Below are 16526 nucleotides of genomic sequence, written 5' to 3'. Positions count from 1 at the left end.
TTCATACTAACAGCACCAGAAGCTGTGTTGATTGGCAAATTTGAAACAACTCATGGAGTCTTTTGGAAATATCTGTGAGTGAATGATCTCAAGTAATCATGAAGAAAAGGTAAGACCAGGAGCCAATAGCTATGCAGTTCCTCCACCTCCACCTTTAAAAGTAATATGTCTGTCACTCTATAGTATGAGCTATATAGTAATTCATTTAGTGTTTGAAGGGGCTGGCGGTGGATTTGTAGGGAGAGGTTCTACCGGTTTTGGGAATGTGGACTCAGAGTTTAAAACTGTGAACTATGACTGTGAAGCAGTTCATTCTAATCTGTGTGAACTGAACTTTGAACTAGCTCCTGTGAAATGTGAACTTGTCCAACACTGGTACTCAGTATGGACATTACCCTGATATCCTCAGAGAGCTGTGGCCCTTAAATCAATATAATGACCCAAATGCCTACAGGGACTTTAAGTGTGTCAAAGCACTGCTTGTACATCTAGTTCTGCTTCCATCTCCTACCGACAGTATAATCCTATAATATTCACCTGATAGCCTGAGGACAGCCTCTTGTTTTGTTGTGATTTGGAGTTCCTCTAAAATTGTAGGGATTACCAAGCAGTTTCATTGTAAAAGTAATTTCTCACCATGATGCCTGTCAACCCCCACCTCTCTCTCTCTCTCTCTCTCCCTCCCTCGGCTAAATATTATAAAATTATTGCACATTTTATGTGCTCGGAGAATACCCTGAGCCTACTTTATTGTGAAATGCGTACTCTGATAATAAAATGTCATTATTAAAGTTAATGTAGAATTGTAAACTGGGCTGCTTTACTTCTGAGGCATCATATCTTTCTGCAGACAAAAGATCCAGCAGGACCTTATACTGATTCTCACCACATGGACTATTGTCAGTCTGATGGATGCTAGGCGTTTTCACCTTCCTCAATAAGGCACAAATAATACTTATGAAATGTCAGAATATGTCTGCGTGCACACCGGGTGTGTGCGTGCATGTCTGAGTGACTAGCATGGACCTTGAGGCCTGTGCTATTATTACATGTTGATGGGAATGTAAATCTATATGTAAATGTAATTCAACAGACTAGCTATCGCCATCAGTCATATTTATAACACATAGAATACAGCAAAATTATGCCATCCTGGCTCTCGTGGCGGACTGTGTAACATTAACATCCATCTTTTCCTCCCCTTCACTTCATGAGAATAATTGTGAACTGTGTATATCCAACTATAGGCGTCGCCATTGTAATAATGGTGAGCGAACGGCGTTTTGATAGGGAATCAGAGGGTGAATGCCATCTGATTCCAGAGGTTTCTCCAAGCGTGTCAACACAGGAAAGGCCATCACAACGTTGGATTGTTTCCTTCCAAAGGTTAGGCCGCACCTCATGTCTCAACACTATCACCTCTATGAGCCCATGTATACATCTGACACACATACACACACTTAATATCCTGCATCTGTTTTGTTTTTGGGGAGTGCATGTGGGGGCTCACTGCCTCCACTGCTCCCCATATCTCTCTAAATTGGATGCAGGTTTGGGATGCCTCACTGCCTCAGTGAAATTGTGATGTGGCTGCCTGATTTTTGGGTTCCATGCATTTGCCGGTATTTACTATTATTATTTTTTAAAAAAGAGGTGGAGGAGACTGTCTGAATGGAGGCATCTGGTTCAGCAGTTCATCTCTGAGCGTCCAGACCAGTGGCGTGTTGAAGATGGATGGAGTGTCCGGGACAGGGATTTAAAGTCCCCTGATTTCCAATCACACATTCCAGAGGGATGGTTCTGCCTGATGAATGATCTTTATTGAAGAGAAGGAGTTAAAAGAAGCATGTCATTGCTCTCATTTGATGGTGTTTCTATGTGCCATGGTAGCTCCCACTTTCATTTGGCAGCAGATGCTGCAGCCAACACTTGCGATCGAGTGTTTATCAAAACAGGATTCTTGTCAGCTGCTCTGGTGTATTGACAATACTCTCCAACTGATGGCCATTTGTGTGCAGAAGTGCTTGTCTGAAGACTAAAAAAAGCTTACAGTGTCACCTTGACACCAATTGCTTAGATCCAGTCAGAGTGATGAAACAGTGATGTCACTATTTTACAGAAAATTCTAATTCTAATTTCTTCAATTAATTTTGGCCTGAGTACAGCTGAAACAATTAGTCAATACATTTGTTTATTGAGCCACAGAAAATGAAACAGTGACTATTTTGATTATTGATTAGTTGTTTAAGTAATATTGTTATAACTAAAATGACAACATTTGCTAGTATCATCTTCTCAAAGGTGAACATTTTCTGGTTTTATTTTTCTTCCATGAGAGTAAACAAAATATTATGAGATTTTTGGAATATTGGTCAAACAAAACAACGACCTCTGGCACAACGGCCTCTGGAAACATTTGCTGACCAAATAATTGATTAATTGAGAAAATAGTTGATTAGAAATGAAAATAAGAGTCAGTCAGCCTTAAAAAGGATTGTTAGGTATGTAAAAACACATCTAGCATCTGCTCATATGTAGATTCCAACCGTTGTTGCATCAGCTTGTTTCAGTTCTGTAACAGGAGGTCTGCTTCCCTTTCTGTTGTTGGTGCAGGCTTCCTTGTTACTGTATGCATGTAAATACAAGCAGGCACTCTATATCACAACAGCCACATAGGAGGAATTCCCTCTACAAAAAAAAAAAAAAAAAGTCTCGCCCTGGATCAGTGCTTCTGAACAAAAATGGCTTCCATGCATCACCCATATGGGGCCCTCTGTGCTGGAGTTATTCACATATACTGGATGTACAGCATTTGCAAGCCTAAAGTCCCATCAGCAGACAGACTCTGTTGTATCTCTTCAGTGAAACTTTGATCTTTTCTCATAATATAAATGTAGGTGTTATATTTTTATTCATTCCAATAGATATCACAGCATAATACACAGTGGTGTATGAGAGAGGTTCAGTAGATTCTGGAGTTAATATGCCAAGTAGAGCATGTACAAATCAGTGGCAAAGCTCACATGCAGAAGGAAACAAATGATAAAACACAGCCGGAGGGGGACGATGACTTGTCACATGGGCATGGAAAAGAACATTTCTTTTGGTTCCTAGTGAAATTTTAGTTCACTCTCTCACTAGAGCATTTTTCAGACATGTAACATTAATGGGCCCCTAGAACATGACAACACCTTTTTACACCACTTCCTTTGACCCAACTTATCATACAATGCTGGAGGAGCAAAACATTCTCATGTTGTTGATGTTATTTTGAAAGAACTTTCTTTTTTTTTTTAGCTTCTTTGCCTTTATTAGAGAGCATACAGCACAGAACTGAAAGGAGATAATGTTGCCATTTCATGGTCCATGTCCTAAACTATTGGTCCCGAAACCTGAGGGTCCAGACCCCATAAGAATGCCAAGACAAATATTTAATAATGGGTTAAGAAAGAAAAACAATCACTCTTGTTAATCCCTATTGCTATTTTTTCTTGTGAAACTCAGGCCTCTAAAAATGCTTGGATAGATTTTTCAATCGTGGTATATAAAATCTCATATCGCAATATCGATATATACATAATGACCCATTTGCCTAACAGATCAAAGCACCGCATCACACTGATGCACAGAAATCACATAAAAATCCAGTATTTCTATTCAGCAGTGCTGCTCATTGATTTGCAACACTGCCCACAATGGTTTGACATACCCAGAGATATTAAAGTGACAACATGTTGAAAAATGTATATTGTCTTCTGGTATATTGTGTTGGTCTTGACTTAAAATGTGAAACTGAGCTGACAGCCAGGACATGTCCACCTGTGATGGGAGGCTGCAAGTTCACATTACCTCAAACCAAAAACAGTTGGCAATCATTTCTTAAACCCCTGGGCCATGTGGAAGCCCTGGTGTTGATATACTTTGAAGTTAGATTTTAGACCATGTGTCTGACCTCTCCAAATTAGATGAATTGCCGCCGCCACCACCACCACACACATGCACAATACACACATACACATCAGAGGAAACACTTCTTGTAAAGCTCTGTGATCAACAGTCTGTCAGTTCTTTCAACAGGAAAACACTAGAACAAGAGAACAAGCCTGACAACACCTTTTCAGACCGGACCGAGTGACTTGTGTCTTTGGGGATTAAATTTGTGAACAGAAGCTCTATGCACTCAAACACACACACACACACACACACACACACACCATCACCACACGATGCCACAACACCTCTTTCTCAGCTGTGAGTATAAAACCACATTGACAGGAGCCTTGTCCGCTCTTGTTGAATCGTCACGCTGAAATGTTTACCTTTACATACAAATGGCCTGGTGTCATGTTGTGTCACATAATGTTTCATGGACAAATAATGTGTCCCATTTCTCAATCCGCCCTGCAGCCCTTAAGCCCCCTTCTAGCCTCTATAGTCACAGCAACACCAAGGCACCACGGCCGCAAAAAGGAGACCCTGTGTTGCCACCCTGAATTAAATCCCAGGGATACAGAGGCAAGCTCAGTCGGTACTGCGGCTCTGAGTGTTTCAAGGAAAGGAAAGGCAAAGGCAAACACATCAGCACCGGAGGAAACTTTTTATCTAAGTGTTAGCACAGGTTTCTCTGTATTAGTGCACATAAATGTGAGACAAAGTTGGTTCAAGAGTATTGTAGTGTCACGCACAAAGGAGTGTTCTCCAAGCCATCCGTGATATGCTTCGAGTGTAAGAGTTAGAAACCTCAACAAAAGTTATAAAGGGCTTCACAATAAAAGCATTTATTCCAGAGAATATGAAGCAGACAGGTTAGCAGCAAACACAAGAGCAAGAAAATAGAATTAACAAAACACAATTAGCAATAAGAGCAAAAAAATCTATTACGAAAAGTGGATGGATGTAAGCGAGTGATGAGAAGCTTCGTAAATTGTATATGAATGATCTGCAAGTGGTGAGTTATTCCAAAGGTTAGGGCCAGACAACAAATGTTACCTTCATTTTCAGCCAAACTCTTAGAGACTGTTGGGAAGGCTGTAAATTATATACACAATAATCATTTGATTATGGAAAAAAAAAAGTGCAGTAACTGAGAATATTTACCCAAGCCCTGCACCTGTAAGTATGATTTTTGAGGTAAATGTACCTCACTTCCCATTTTCTCCGACTCTGCACTTCACTACAATTCAGAGGGAAATATTCTACTTTTTACTCTTCTACATTTGCACAGCTGTGGTTACTTTGCAGGAAAAGGCTTCACATACAAAACAGGCAGTTAAAATTAGGTCCACTTTGAAGCAGCCACAACATTAACAACATTACCTGTTAATGCTTCAGTAGTGATCCAGTATTATAATGTCTAATAAGACATTGTAGCAACATAATGAAAGGGCTATTCTGCATAATTGGTGCCTTTATTTGTGATCATTGAAGTACATACTTGTGTGCTCATACTCATGCACTCTTAGAAAGGTAAAAAGTAAAAGACGTATACTTGTAAAGAAGTATTTTTACACACTGTGGCGTTTTAACTTTCATCTGAATAAATGCTCTGCACACTTTTTTTTTTTTTTTTTTTTTAACCACCACTGTTTATGAGCTACAGAGAACAGGCAGACTTGTCATGCAGAGGTAATTCAGCCTCACATCTTTTCTGCACTCTTCTTCACACACGCATCAATGTAAAAACCCTCAGAACTGCGGGGCTTCAAACCTTTGTCTTCCCCTGTAGTTTACACCAAATGTAACCGGTCTGCTGAAAGCCAAAAGGCCCAGGGAGACAGAGAGCGTCTCCTCCTGTGTTTACGTGTTTACTCATTGTTCTAATCGTCCCTTTAGTTCTCCTGTCTCGCCTTTAATGCGATTCTTTCCGGTTCCGCTCGGTCAGAGCTCGGGTCACCGATCCAACTACTCCCCTTCATATTAATTAAGCCTACATTAATTAGCACACGGCTGAAAAACAAACAAGTGATGATTAATATCGAAACTATGGCGAATTCTTTGAAGAGATCCTGTAGGCAAGCCAAACGTGGAGCGACCCCCTCACTGGAGCTGCAGGAGACAAATATGAGGAAAGGATATGTTTGGGGTTTTTTTTTAAAACAAACAAAAACAAAACAAAACAAGAAACCAAAAATAAATAAGAACAGATGTAACTACACAACAGAATAATCTGAAAGACATTGCTATAGGTTAAGTACTTGATATATAATTTGGCATTTTTGGCTCTTTAAATAGGCAACTAATGTATGAAATGATAAATCGTTGCATGGCATTTTTTTAAATTTTTTTAAATTTTTGATAATAATAATGATAATAATAAATTTGTAGACTTTTATTGAAATCATTTAAGCTCCATTTGAATGTTATATTGTTGTTTTGCGATGTAAAAAAAATAATGTCACGTTTACACCACAGTAACAATTAATTACCAAGTCAAAAAAAAAAAATTAAAAATTAAAAGTCTTAAGCTATTAATCTTATTCCCTTTAAACTGAGTCCATTTCATATATTGGAAATTGAATTCCATTTTTAATAGCAACAAATCGTCTACTTAATCTTCCTGTGCCTCACTGTAAACTTGGATAAAATTAAAACGTCGGTTGAAGATAATAACTTGGGTTTCTTCAGACCGCTCAGTAGCAGATAATTGTACAGTCCCTCCTGCGAGCTCACGCGTTTAGGAAGTGCACCGAATGATCCGCAGCCGTGGCCATGCATACAGATTCAACTTTTGGGCCTCCGAGAAGGATGAGGATGGGGCAGGTCTGCGGAGAATTCAAGCTCTTGTGACTTCCAGAGTTCGACCGCGGCTCCTGGTTCGGGGCAGCCCACACGGAGCCGCCACCCGGAGAGCAGTATGCCTTCATCATGACGTGTCATCGACGGCGAGCGACAGGACGAGGCTCCGAATAAGGAGTCTGCGTTTCGAAGAGAAAAAAGTGAAAGACTTTATGCACGGGTTTTTTTTTTTTTTTTCCCCCCCAATTGGGGACATACTCACTTTATGCCAACATAAAACTTGAACTGAACTTGAATCCCCCCCCCCCCTCTCCCCTCTCCCTCCCCCTCCCCCTCTCCTGTGACGTCTGCTGTTAAAGTTCAAGCACAGACGAATATCCTCCTGATGAGATTCTACAGTTGATTTCTGTCTCCCCCCCACCACATTAAAAAAAAAAAAAAAAAAAACATTAACGGGTTATTCATGTCCCGATGTTGTGGGCGCGAGCCGGAGGTCAGGGTCGAGGCTCGCGCTTTTTTGTTCCGCGCTCTCAATGGTCTCGGGGCTGCGCGTGAACCCTGGGACCCCGGGGGCTGTCTGGAGGTCAGGTACCGACCGAGGAGACACAGCCACTGGGGAAAAGATTTTTTTTTTTTTTAGTTTTTTCAAAATCTTAATTTGCCTTTTTTTTTTTTTTGCTTGGGCGCGGTTAGAATTTGTGGTGAAATCTCTCGTTTTTGTTCCCAAAAGTGGTTTTTATCTCCTCATCCGTTCTTTCCCTTTTGCCCCCCCCCCCCCCCCCCCCCCCGCGATGAATTAGATTTCATCTGCCTTGTCCTCCCTCCCCAGATCTTCACCTGGTGTGTTAACATTTTGTGACGCCGGATCAGGTGTTTCTGGTGTGTTATCTCGCGGAGACCACTTACTTCCGCCTCAAACTCTGTCCTATTTGTTGGTTGACGTCTAGCTGAACGCACTCATGCCTAGCTATGTATATAATTATAATGACATGTAATTTCTCCCCCAGAGAGAGAGAGAGAGAGAGAGAGACCTCTGCAGTTCATATACTTTCAGCTTTTGTCTTAAATATTCATATATAAGCCAACTAAGCTAGTCTCTGACAGTCCACGCCTCAGGCTGCGTTTACATTACCTTTTCTTTAAAGGGGAAAAATGATTTTCTTAAAATGTATTTTACTTTATGTTTGTGTGGGCGTGTGAAACCAGTAGTTTCTGGTTCCAATAGATCATTTGATAAATGAAAGTGTGAACAGGGACAATTTGGAGGAAATTTCTAAATCTTTCTATGAATTCAATATGAACTCAAGCTATGACTCACTTGGAGTATAAGATTTTTATCTTGTTTTATTTTGAAGGGCTTTGCCTGCCTTGGTCTTTGGTGAGCCTAAAGAGGCCCCGGGGTTCCACATTGCAGGCTGTGTGTAACTCTGTGCTAAAGGGAGTAAAACCCTCTCAGTCGGTCTAAAACGAGGGTACAGCCGTGTCTTCAGTGGATGTTTGCTTTAGTAAAACGGAAGAGCCAACGAGAGCACACACATGTTCAGGAAATCTTGAATGTCATTGTTCCGCCAGAGAATAAAGTTCTCGGTGAGAACCAAACAAAGCGGCGAGTATCAGTATGAGTGGAAATTTTCAGTTGGCAAATTAATATTTAAATTAAACGTTATGCGTTCACAGGTGTGTGTCAGCGAACAATCAGAGCTGAGGACCGGAACTATCCGTTTTGGTAGCAAACACTTTGCGCACAGCGCAAGCAGGAGAAGACTGCGCTCTCCAACAGCAGCGCGACGCAGCTGGAGTTGTAGTCCTGCGTGTGTGCACCTGCTCCACAGCCTCTCAGTTCGTGCGTAATGCGTAAAAGACCACCGTGCGTATCAGGTGTGTGCTGGAAAAGGAGGAGAGAAGCGTGGAGAAACTCTCACGGACGTGTGTGGTGGAAGTTGCCGAAGGGCCTCTGGCCATAAAATCACTTAAGAACAAACTTTCTCTGGTTTTATAAGCTAATGGAAACCAACGCGAACCTGCACTGGCATTACGCGCGTAATTTAATGTTACCTAACAACCTGCACAGCTATCTCTGGGGTGTGTCCCAGAGGAAATGAATCTAACACAAAAGAGGGGGAGAGAGGGAGTAAGAGAGAGACACAGAGAGGGAGGTTGGGGCGGGGGCGGGAAAGTTTAGTAAAGTGGAACTTGGTAACAGATGCGAGTGGGGGGGGGGGGGGGGGGGGGGGCTGCAGGGAAAGGTGGAGGTTTGTATGTTGTGTGTATGTGTGTGTGTGTGTGTGTGAGAGTGTGTGCACGCATTTGTGTGTGAAGCCCGTGCAGGAAAAGGACAGGACATGAGCGCGCATCGAGAGAGCGGCTCTTTTACTCGGCGTGATCATTTCACGCCCCCCCCCCCCCCCCCCAAGCCTTTTTTCCACCTAAAGCGTTTAGTTGCAGCTGACTGAGCACTTGCAGGGAGTGCAATAGGGAGCGGAAGGGTCGAATTATTTCAACCTACAACTCGCCCCAAAAGTACTGTAGGACGAAAGGAGAAAAAGAGAGAGAGAGAGAGAGAGAGAGAGAGAGAGAGAGAGAGGGAAAGACGAAAACAGTGCCAGAGAGTGAGGGAGGGAGAGAGAGAGAGAGAGAGGGAGAGAGAGGGGAAGAGAGGGAGAGGGGGACAGTGAGAAAAGTTTTTGTTCTTTTCCTTTTTTCTCCCTCCATCGCCTCCCCCTGTTCTAACGGGGTAACATGGACCAGGGGCCCAAGAGTCCTGCACTGCGGCTGGGGAGAGCAGGTAGGTTCGCACCGCCTCACTTGAGCTTAATTTCACTTTTGTTAACCGTCAGTTTTACCGTTTAAACAAGTTGTTGTTTTGTCGGTTGACGGTTCTGCTTGTGAGCAACTTTTACATATGTTGCGGAAGTTGTTTCTAGAACTGAAGGTTATTGAAAATGTTGTCTTTTCTTTTCTTTCCTTTTTTTTTTATTTTTTAACTTTCTTAACTAGTTGCCCATGCACTAGTCTGTGTTAGGCCTATGTCTGAAGTTTGTGAAACTTTTGGAGTCAGGGTGATCAGCTTGTACTCCGCTTTGGGAAACTTTTTGCTGTCTTTGAGGACATTTCTGAGACTTTAAAGAGCCAAAGAAAAGATGTGAGGCTGGAGGGTTTTGCAGTTTGGTATCTATATTCTGGATAGTTTAAATTATGATTGTGATGGCATAAAGGTCTTTGTTTAGTCCTTTTTTTTTTGTTTGCATTTTTAGACACATTAGACAATGTGGATACATTTCTTGGTTTTGGTTGGTACCACATTGTGCGTCAGGTCAGCTCCACGTGTTGGGCTGTGCACCTGATTGGTGCTTATGAAGTGCAGTGAATTTGGGAAAGTTTGTACTTGAGTGTGTGTTTGTGTGTATACGCGCGTGTGTGTTTGTGTGGCACGGGCCTGCATCGACTCACAAGTGTGTTAATATATTTTTAAATACAGTTCAGTCAATAAGTCCTGTTTAAATCAGCGTCTTTGAGACCCATCTTATGGGTGTGAGATGATAAGCAGGTGGAAGCTTTTTGTTTTCTTTTTTTTTTTTTTGTGGACCGCAAGTTGAACTCGCCGGTTTATCCCCAGATCACCTCCCAAATTCAAGGAGTCTGAGCTTGACTCTCCCCCGCCTGTCTGCATCACTTTATTCAACAGGTTCACCTCCTATAGGCCTATTCATAAAACAGCGGGGTCTGGTACAGCGGTGGATCAGGCCATCGACTTTGTTATGGCACCCAATGGATATCACATCATTTCATATTGCTGCCCGCTGCGTCTGCATTGATAAAACGTCGTTTGTCATTAAGAAACTGTGGGCAGGTGATCAGCCTCTCTGAAAGGGCACTGGACCCGGTGCAGAGCCTTTCCTCCAGAAAAGCAAAAAAAAAAAAAAAAAAAAAAAAAATCTGCCTTGTTTATCTCCCTGATTGCCTGTTACTAACAATATGATAACACATGCATAGCAGATGTTTAAAACATTATGAAACAACATTTCTGTTGAGAGGCAGACTACATTCAGTGTTCTTCATATTCAGTTTCACAATGTTGTAGCAGGGAATGGTGCTGCGACACGTTGTCTCCTAATAGAAGTACATTAGCTAGTGCCAGGCCTTGTGTGGACATTTGTCATTAAATAATGCCTATGGTCTGTAAGACAAATAATGCCCTCTTTGCAGTCTTTTGTGGAGTGGGCCTTACCCTCTGATAAATGGTGAAAGCTATGGGATTTGTAGCAATTGGATAATAACCTTTTAACCACTGAGGAAATCAGAGTTTAAAGGAGGCCCTCCCTTGTTGATGTGAAAAGTCTTCAGGGCCCAGGGCCTATACCTACAGCCTCTCCATTTCCTCTCTCTTTAAAATACGTGCTTGGGGTACAAAGGAGAATCTGTGAGGATGAATGTGGATCTAATGAGACCCCCCCCTTCCCGCCCTGCAGGTTGGCAGTGCGTAAAAGTGCGTAGACCGGTTCTTTCCAAAAGAGCAGGGCCGCCATTTCAGTCACTGTCGGACGACAAGAGGGCCAGTGGCTGACGTTGAATTATTATTTTACTATTAATAAAAAAAAACAAAATAGACAGTGGTTACTTTTCTGCTCTGGTATTATAGACATCTAAGATCCTTGACCTATGATTTAAATAAAATGTTCCAAAAAATGTGCCATCTTTCCTCTCTCTTTTGTAATGATTAAAAAACTCACCAAAGGCAAAACAATAGGGTCAGATTAGGTTCCAGCTTTATACTGTGTCACCTTCAACCAAGCCTTGCAGCGTAATGATGAGAGGAGAGGAAACTCTGGCATGAGTTTCCCTGACCATTTGGGCTTCATACAGTACATATCTGTGTCTGGAATATCCGAGTCGTTGGCAAAATAATATAAATATGTGCAATGAACGGGCCAAATAAGATTTCTGCTGCGGCGTCAGTGCACAGCGGAAACCAGTGAAGAGCCGCGGTGTGGAGAGATGGAGGATAGAGGGGAGGGAGGGGAGAGAGAAAGAGAGGCAGCGATGACCTCACATGGCATGGCCCACTTTGATTTTGACCTCAAGTGCCCCGTCATAACACAGGCCGTGGCTGACGACTGATACTGTGGCCAGCAGGGCCTCGCAGCCCGTCTGACAGATGACAGACTGGTCTTTACCCAGATGATTACAAATAGGTGCGTTTGATCAGGCCTGTGCGTGGGAGAAGCGGCTGGCGTGGTTCCTACCTGCTCGGTGCGCAGTCGAGTTCCGCCCCGGGAAGTCCACGACATGTTCACTCTCCAGTCCATATATTTTATTTATTAGTTATGACTTTTATATTTTATAAGCAAATGAAAACTTAAGAAGAGATACGGGAGCTTTCTCATTATGTTTACAGTCAGCGGGCGTGTAATAAACGAGCTGGTGGAGTTAACATGCGCTATTAATTTTTCATTGCTTTTTCGTTTCGAGGCTCGGGCGCAAAAAAGCAAAACAGCCGAGGCTTTCATGGTGGATGGAGGGAAGGGAGAGGGAGAGAGGGAAGGAAAGATGGAGCACTTAAACAACAACATTGCCTCCAATTTGCCTCCAAATGATTATCACGACTCAACCACATTCTTACTAATGTTTTAAAAAAAAAAAGTATACACACCCTTTTCCCCACCTCCCCCCTCCCCCTCCCCCCTCCACCCTCCCATCCTCCCATTTCCAGCACTGGAGAGGTAATGAAATATGGTAATGGTTGTGGACCCCCGGATTAAAGTCGTCCTACCCTGATGGAAGTTTTTCTTCAAATTTCCAACCCTAAAGCAACAACAATTTGTATACATGATTGATTGTGTTTGGATTTTTTAATTGCTTATGTATTTAATTTGCAAATCGGAGAGACAAGGGCGACTGCTGCAATTTACTTCTGCGGGGAGAGAACCGCTCGCGTCTATATCTCAATAAATAAAACCAGACTCCGGCTGCACGGATCCAACGGAAACGGAAAAACTGTGATATGGCTATGCTTTGGATTTAAAGTCCCTGCCTGGAGATCTCAAGAGCCAAATTGCAAATTTATGTATTTATTTATTTATTTGTAAAAGCAAAGAAATACAAAGAATAGAAATTTAGAAATAGAAATAAAATCTGTATGTTGGACCATATATAGAAAATAGAGTTTGCAGAGTATTTTCTCGCAGCAGTGTCTCCCATAGTCATGGCCATAGTCTAAATACGCCCACTTGTGTTTCTTTCATTCACATGTGGCCGAAATACAGGCCTATAATGTCTTTGGTGCATGATGCAAGTCTAGGTTTTTTTTCTTTCATTTTCTGTTTTTTTTTGTCTTTTTTTTTTTTTTTAAATATGAAAATAAAATCAATCTGGTTTGCTGTCTGTCAGATCTGTATGAGGCCTAATTCATGAATATACTCAAGAAACAGATGTGAAATATGAATGAGGATTAGTGTGAATGCTTCGGGGTGTATTTTACTGTCAGTGGATTAAAGAGCCGGGATGTGGAATCAATGAAGATTCATGAAACCATATTTAGTGTTGAAGATGTGCGTTGGAGGAACAGAGTGGCTTATTTAACAGCCAAAACACCAGATACTCACTCATCCTATGTTGCCATGTGTTTAAAGTGAGGGCCTGTACGTTCGGGCTCTGAGGGCCCTCTCACTTGGACCGCTGGGGAGGCTCCTGAGTTTAAACATGTCGGTGGTGAAGTTTCTGTATGTCTTGCATTAACTTGTGTCTGTATCTGCGTGCGTGTGCGTGTGCGTGCGGGCATATTGCCCACGGTTGAACGCCCCCTCGTGGTTCATCCGGCAAAAAAAACCCAGCCACACTAAAGATGCCTATGCTACAGAGAAGCAAAAGTCAAACCCTCCAGTTCCTCTCAGATCATTTTAAACAGAACATAACAACAGAGAACAAGCAGAGGTGTGTTTGTTTTGATGAGGCCAGCCTGGCAGTCCGACCACTTCTGGTGGATTTGGATTTAAGCCACTTCAGCATGAGCCATGTCTACCATAGTCTGAGGGCAGAAGTGATCATTATGAAAGACGGATTGAAATCATGATGCAAAGCAAGAAACCTACAAAAAAAAAAAAAAAAAAAAAAAAAAATCAAAAATGAAATAAACTCAATAATATCATACACTGACCTTTTCAGGATCAGATGCATTGCCTTGAGGTACATCAGACCTGTAAGTCTGTTGAGGATATATATATATATATATATAAAAGGAAGATTAAGGTAAAGATTGTTATTGTTGTCGTTCATTAGTGTGCCACTGTACATAACAGCTTCCTACATGAAAATAGAAGCAGTGGCCCATCTTTAGTGATGCTGTTATATGGGCATGAATCACGTGATTATTTCTGTCCTGTATGGCTCTGAATGTGTCTGATCTAAGTGGTGTAAACACCGACGAACAACAAAAAAAAAAAAAAAAAAAAAAAATGATTAAATGTCTAGAAACAGGAAGAAGGGAAATAACACTTTTTAATTTGGCTCATGCTTTAGGCTATTTGTGTGGTTAATATTACTGGGGCGAGGCTTAGATATGCCCTCTCAAGTCAGGTGGGACGAGCATGTATTGAATCCCCCTCTCTCTCAGTTTGGAGTGTAAATGCGGAGCTCGCCAATTGCATTTCATTAAAAAAGAAAAAAAAAAAAAAAAACGACATCCGTTTGGATTCGCAATCAATTAGGTAATGAGTAGGAATGCATGTTTCATGTGCTTTCTCTCAATCCTCCCCAAGCTAAAGATTTATGACATTGTTTTGAACGAAAGAGGGAAATTATGCAGGGCCAGTTGTTGACAGCTCTCACTCCTGCAGGCCTGCAAAGATGGCCCAGGGAATACAAGGAATCACAATCTAAAGGTTCTGGAGTGAAAAACTGAACTTAAATTCGTTTAACCAAGAGCGTGCGCGCCTTTAAAATCAGCCCCTTTCGTTCATAGACTCTTTTTATTTATTTATTTATGTTTGAACCTATAGTAGCTACAGAAGGATGGACACTTGCTGTTGAGCATTCCCTCATTTATAAAACCTTGCCGCAACTAAGCCTCATTTTTAGTAATACTCATTTAATTAGCCATTTAATATTGACATGAATAAATTGAGCGCAAATGGGTATAAAGGCATTAGGTTTTTTTTTTTTTTTTTTTTTTTTTTACTTCGTTAATTGAAATTAAACATACGATCATCTACTCCCGGAGCCCTGCGTCGCTCCACCGAGCCTCCCCATTGGTGGACTGACAATGGCATGCAGGGCGTCATTGGCCCACGGGATTCGCGCCGGCCAATCGCCGCCCCTCCCTTCCCCTCCCCCTCCCCACCCCCCCACCTCCCTCCCCGCGCCCGAGTCCAAGCCGGCGTTGGCGCTGACGCGGAGGCAGCCCCCCCCCCCCCCCCCCCCCCCCCCCCCCCCCCCCGCCTCCTGATTGGCTGGATCCGCTGTGAGTGACGTGCAGCTGGGCCGGCGCGTGGAGGCTAGGGTTCCACGGGGCTGGGAGCGCGGGCGCTGTCCGCACGAGAGCAGGTCCTGAAACGCGGCGTGCGCCACCGTGGACGCTGTGGCGCGGACAGCTGTAGCCCCGTGTGCTTCCAGGAGCCCGTCTGTGCGCTGACTGTACGCACGGTGCCCGGCGTTTTCCCGAGAAAAGTACTCTGTGAATTTCTGCAGGACTGTCTTTTTTTTTTTTTTTTTTTTTCCCCTTTTTTTTTTCTTCTTCTTCTTCTTCTTCTTCTTCTCTCCCAGCGCGAAGAAATTCGCCTCCAAACTCTCACATAAACCCGGAGTCCCGCAGCTGCTGCGTCCTGGTCAACGAGAGAGAGAGAGAGAGAGAGAGACCAAGAGCTGCCAGGATAACAGCCTCTGCAGCCTTTTATCCAAACCAGAGAGTGCTGGTTTTTTTTTCTGCTGTGCAATTTCTCCATTTCCTTCCCTTTTCTTTTTCTTTTTCTTTTTTTTTTTTTGACATGGTGGATATGAGTCTTCGAGACGTGAGCGCTCACTCGCTTTGCTGATGGGAGATTACCAAGTGATGCGAAAGCAGCTGCCGAGGACGATGTGCACAAAATAACCTGGAAGAAAAACAACAACAACAATAAAATAATAATAAAAAAAACCCAAACGTGGATCTGTAACGAGTTTGGTTGTTTAAACTGGGCATTTTTTTTTTTTCCATTCATATTTTTTGCATTATTCAATATTTTTGAGCAGACTGAGAGGAGAAACTTCAGCCCCCATCGCAGTTCAGGGGTCACGGCCAGCGGACCGAGAAGGAGAGAAAGGGAGGGAGGCTGTACCTACTTTGTTTGCTCCCCACATATAGTTATATACATTTTTGTCTACATATTATTATTATTGTTGTTTTTGCAAAAGTTTTACATTTTTTTCATCCTTGGACTGATGCAACTCGATGTTGACGTGCAGCTGAAGGGATGAGCACCATTGCTGTCGTTTCCCTCCTCTGGTTTTGGAGACGCCAGAACAGACCGGCTGTGGTGTCCCGTCCCCATGAGGAGGAGGGAGCCCGTCACTGATTCGTAGTTTTTGACGCCGTCCACCTGCAACGCTCCCATTTAGTTCCTAACAAAGTGCTACAGCCTGTGTCACCCCTTCGCTCAATTAACCTTTCTCTCTCTTTTTTTTTTTTTTTAATTAATCGAGAAAAAGTTTGAAGGGGACCGATAGCCTACCCCCCCACCCCCCACCCCCCTCCCCACTTTTCCTCATCCCACTGGAGGTCACGGTCTGTCAGTAAAGTGGCCGACTGAAGCGGGGCATCC

At 42.8% G+C, this 16526-nt stretch overlaps 1 protein-coding gene across 2 annotated transcripts in view; it reads left to right on the top strand.

Moving 5' to 3' along the window:
- The first annotated feature begins 9145 nt into the window (after positions 1-9145).
- The window catches only part of pax5 (paired box 5), a 55631-nt gene continuing 48250 nt past the window's right edge, over positions 9146-16526 (top strand). For both annotated transcript variants that reach the window (XM_071504514.1, XM_071504513.1), the window contains exon 1: positions 9146-9520. In XM_071504514.1, coding sequence (XP_071360615.1) covers positions 9475-9520 — 46 coding nt within the window. In that variant the 5' untranslated portion in view covers positions 9146-9474. The remainder of the gene's footprint in view (positions 9521-16526) is intronic.

This window comes from Trachinotus anak, unplaced genomic scaffold (genome assembly GCF_046630095.1).
Source record: "Trachinotus anak isolate AG129_WGS33_773 ecotype Australia unplaced genomic scaffold, CSIRO_AGI_Tana_v1 ptg000019l, whole genome shotgun sequence".
Taxonomy (NCBI): Eukaryota; Metazoa; Chordata; class Actinopteri; order Carangiformes; family Carangidae; genus Trachinotus; species Trachinotus anak.
The sequence above is the reverse complement of the archived record's forward strand: the minus strand, read 5'-3'. Positions and strand labels throughout refer to the sequence as shown.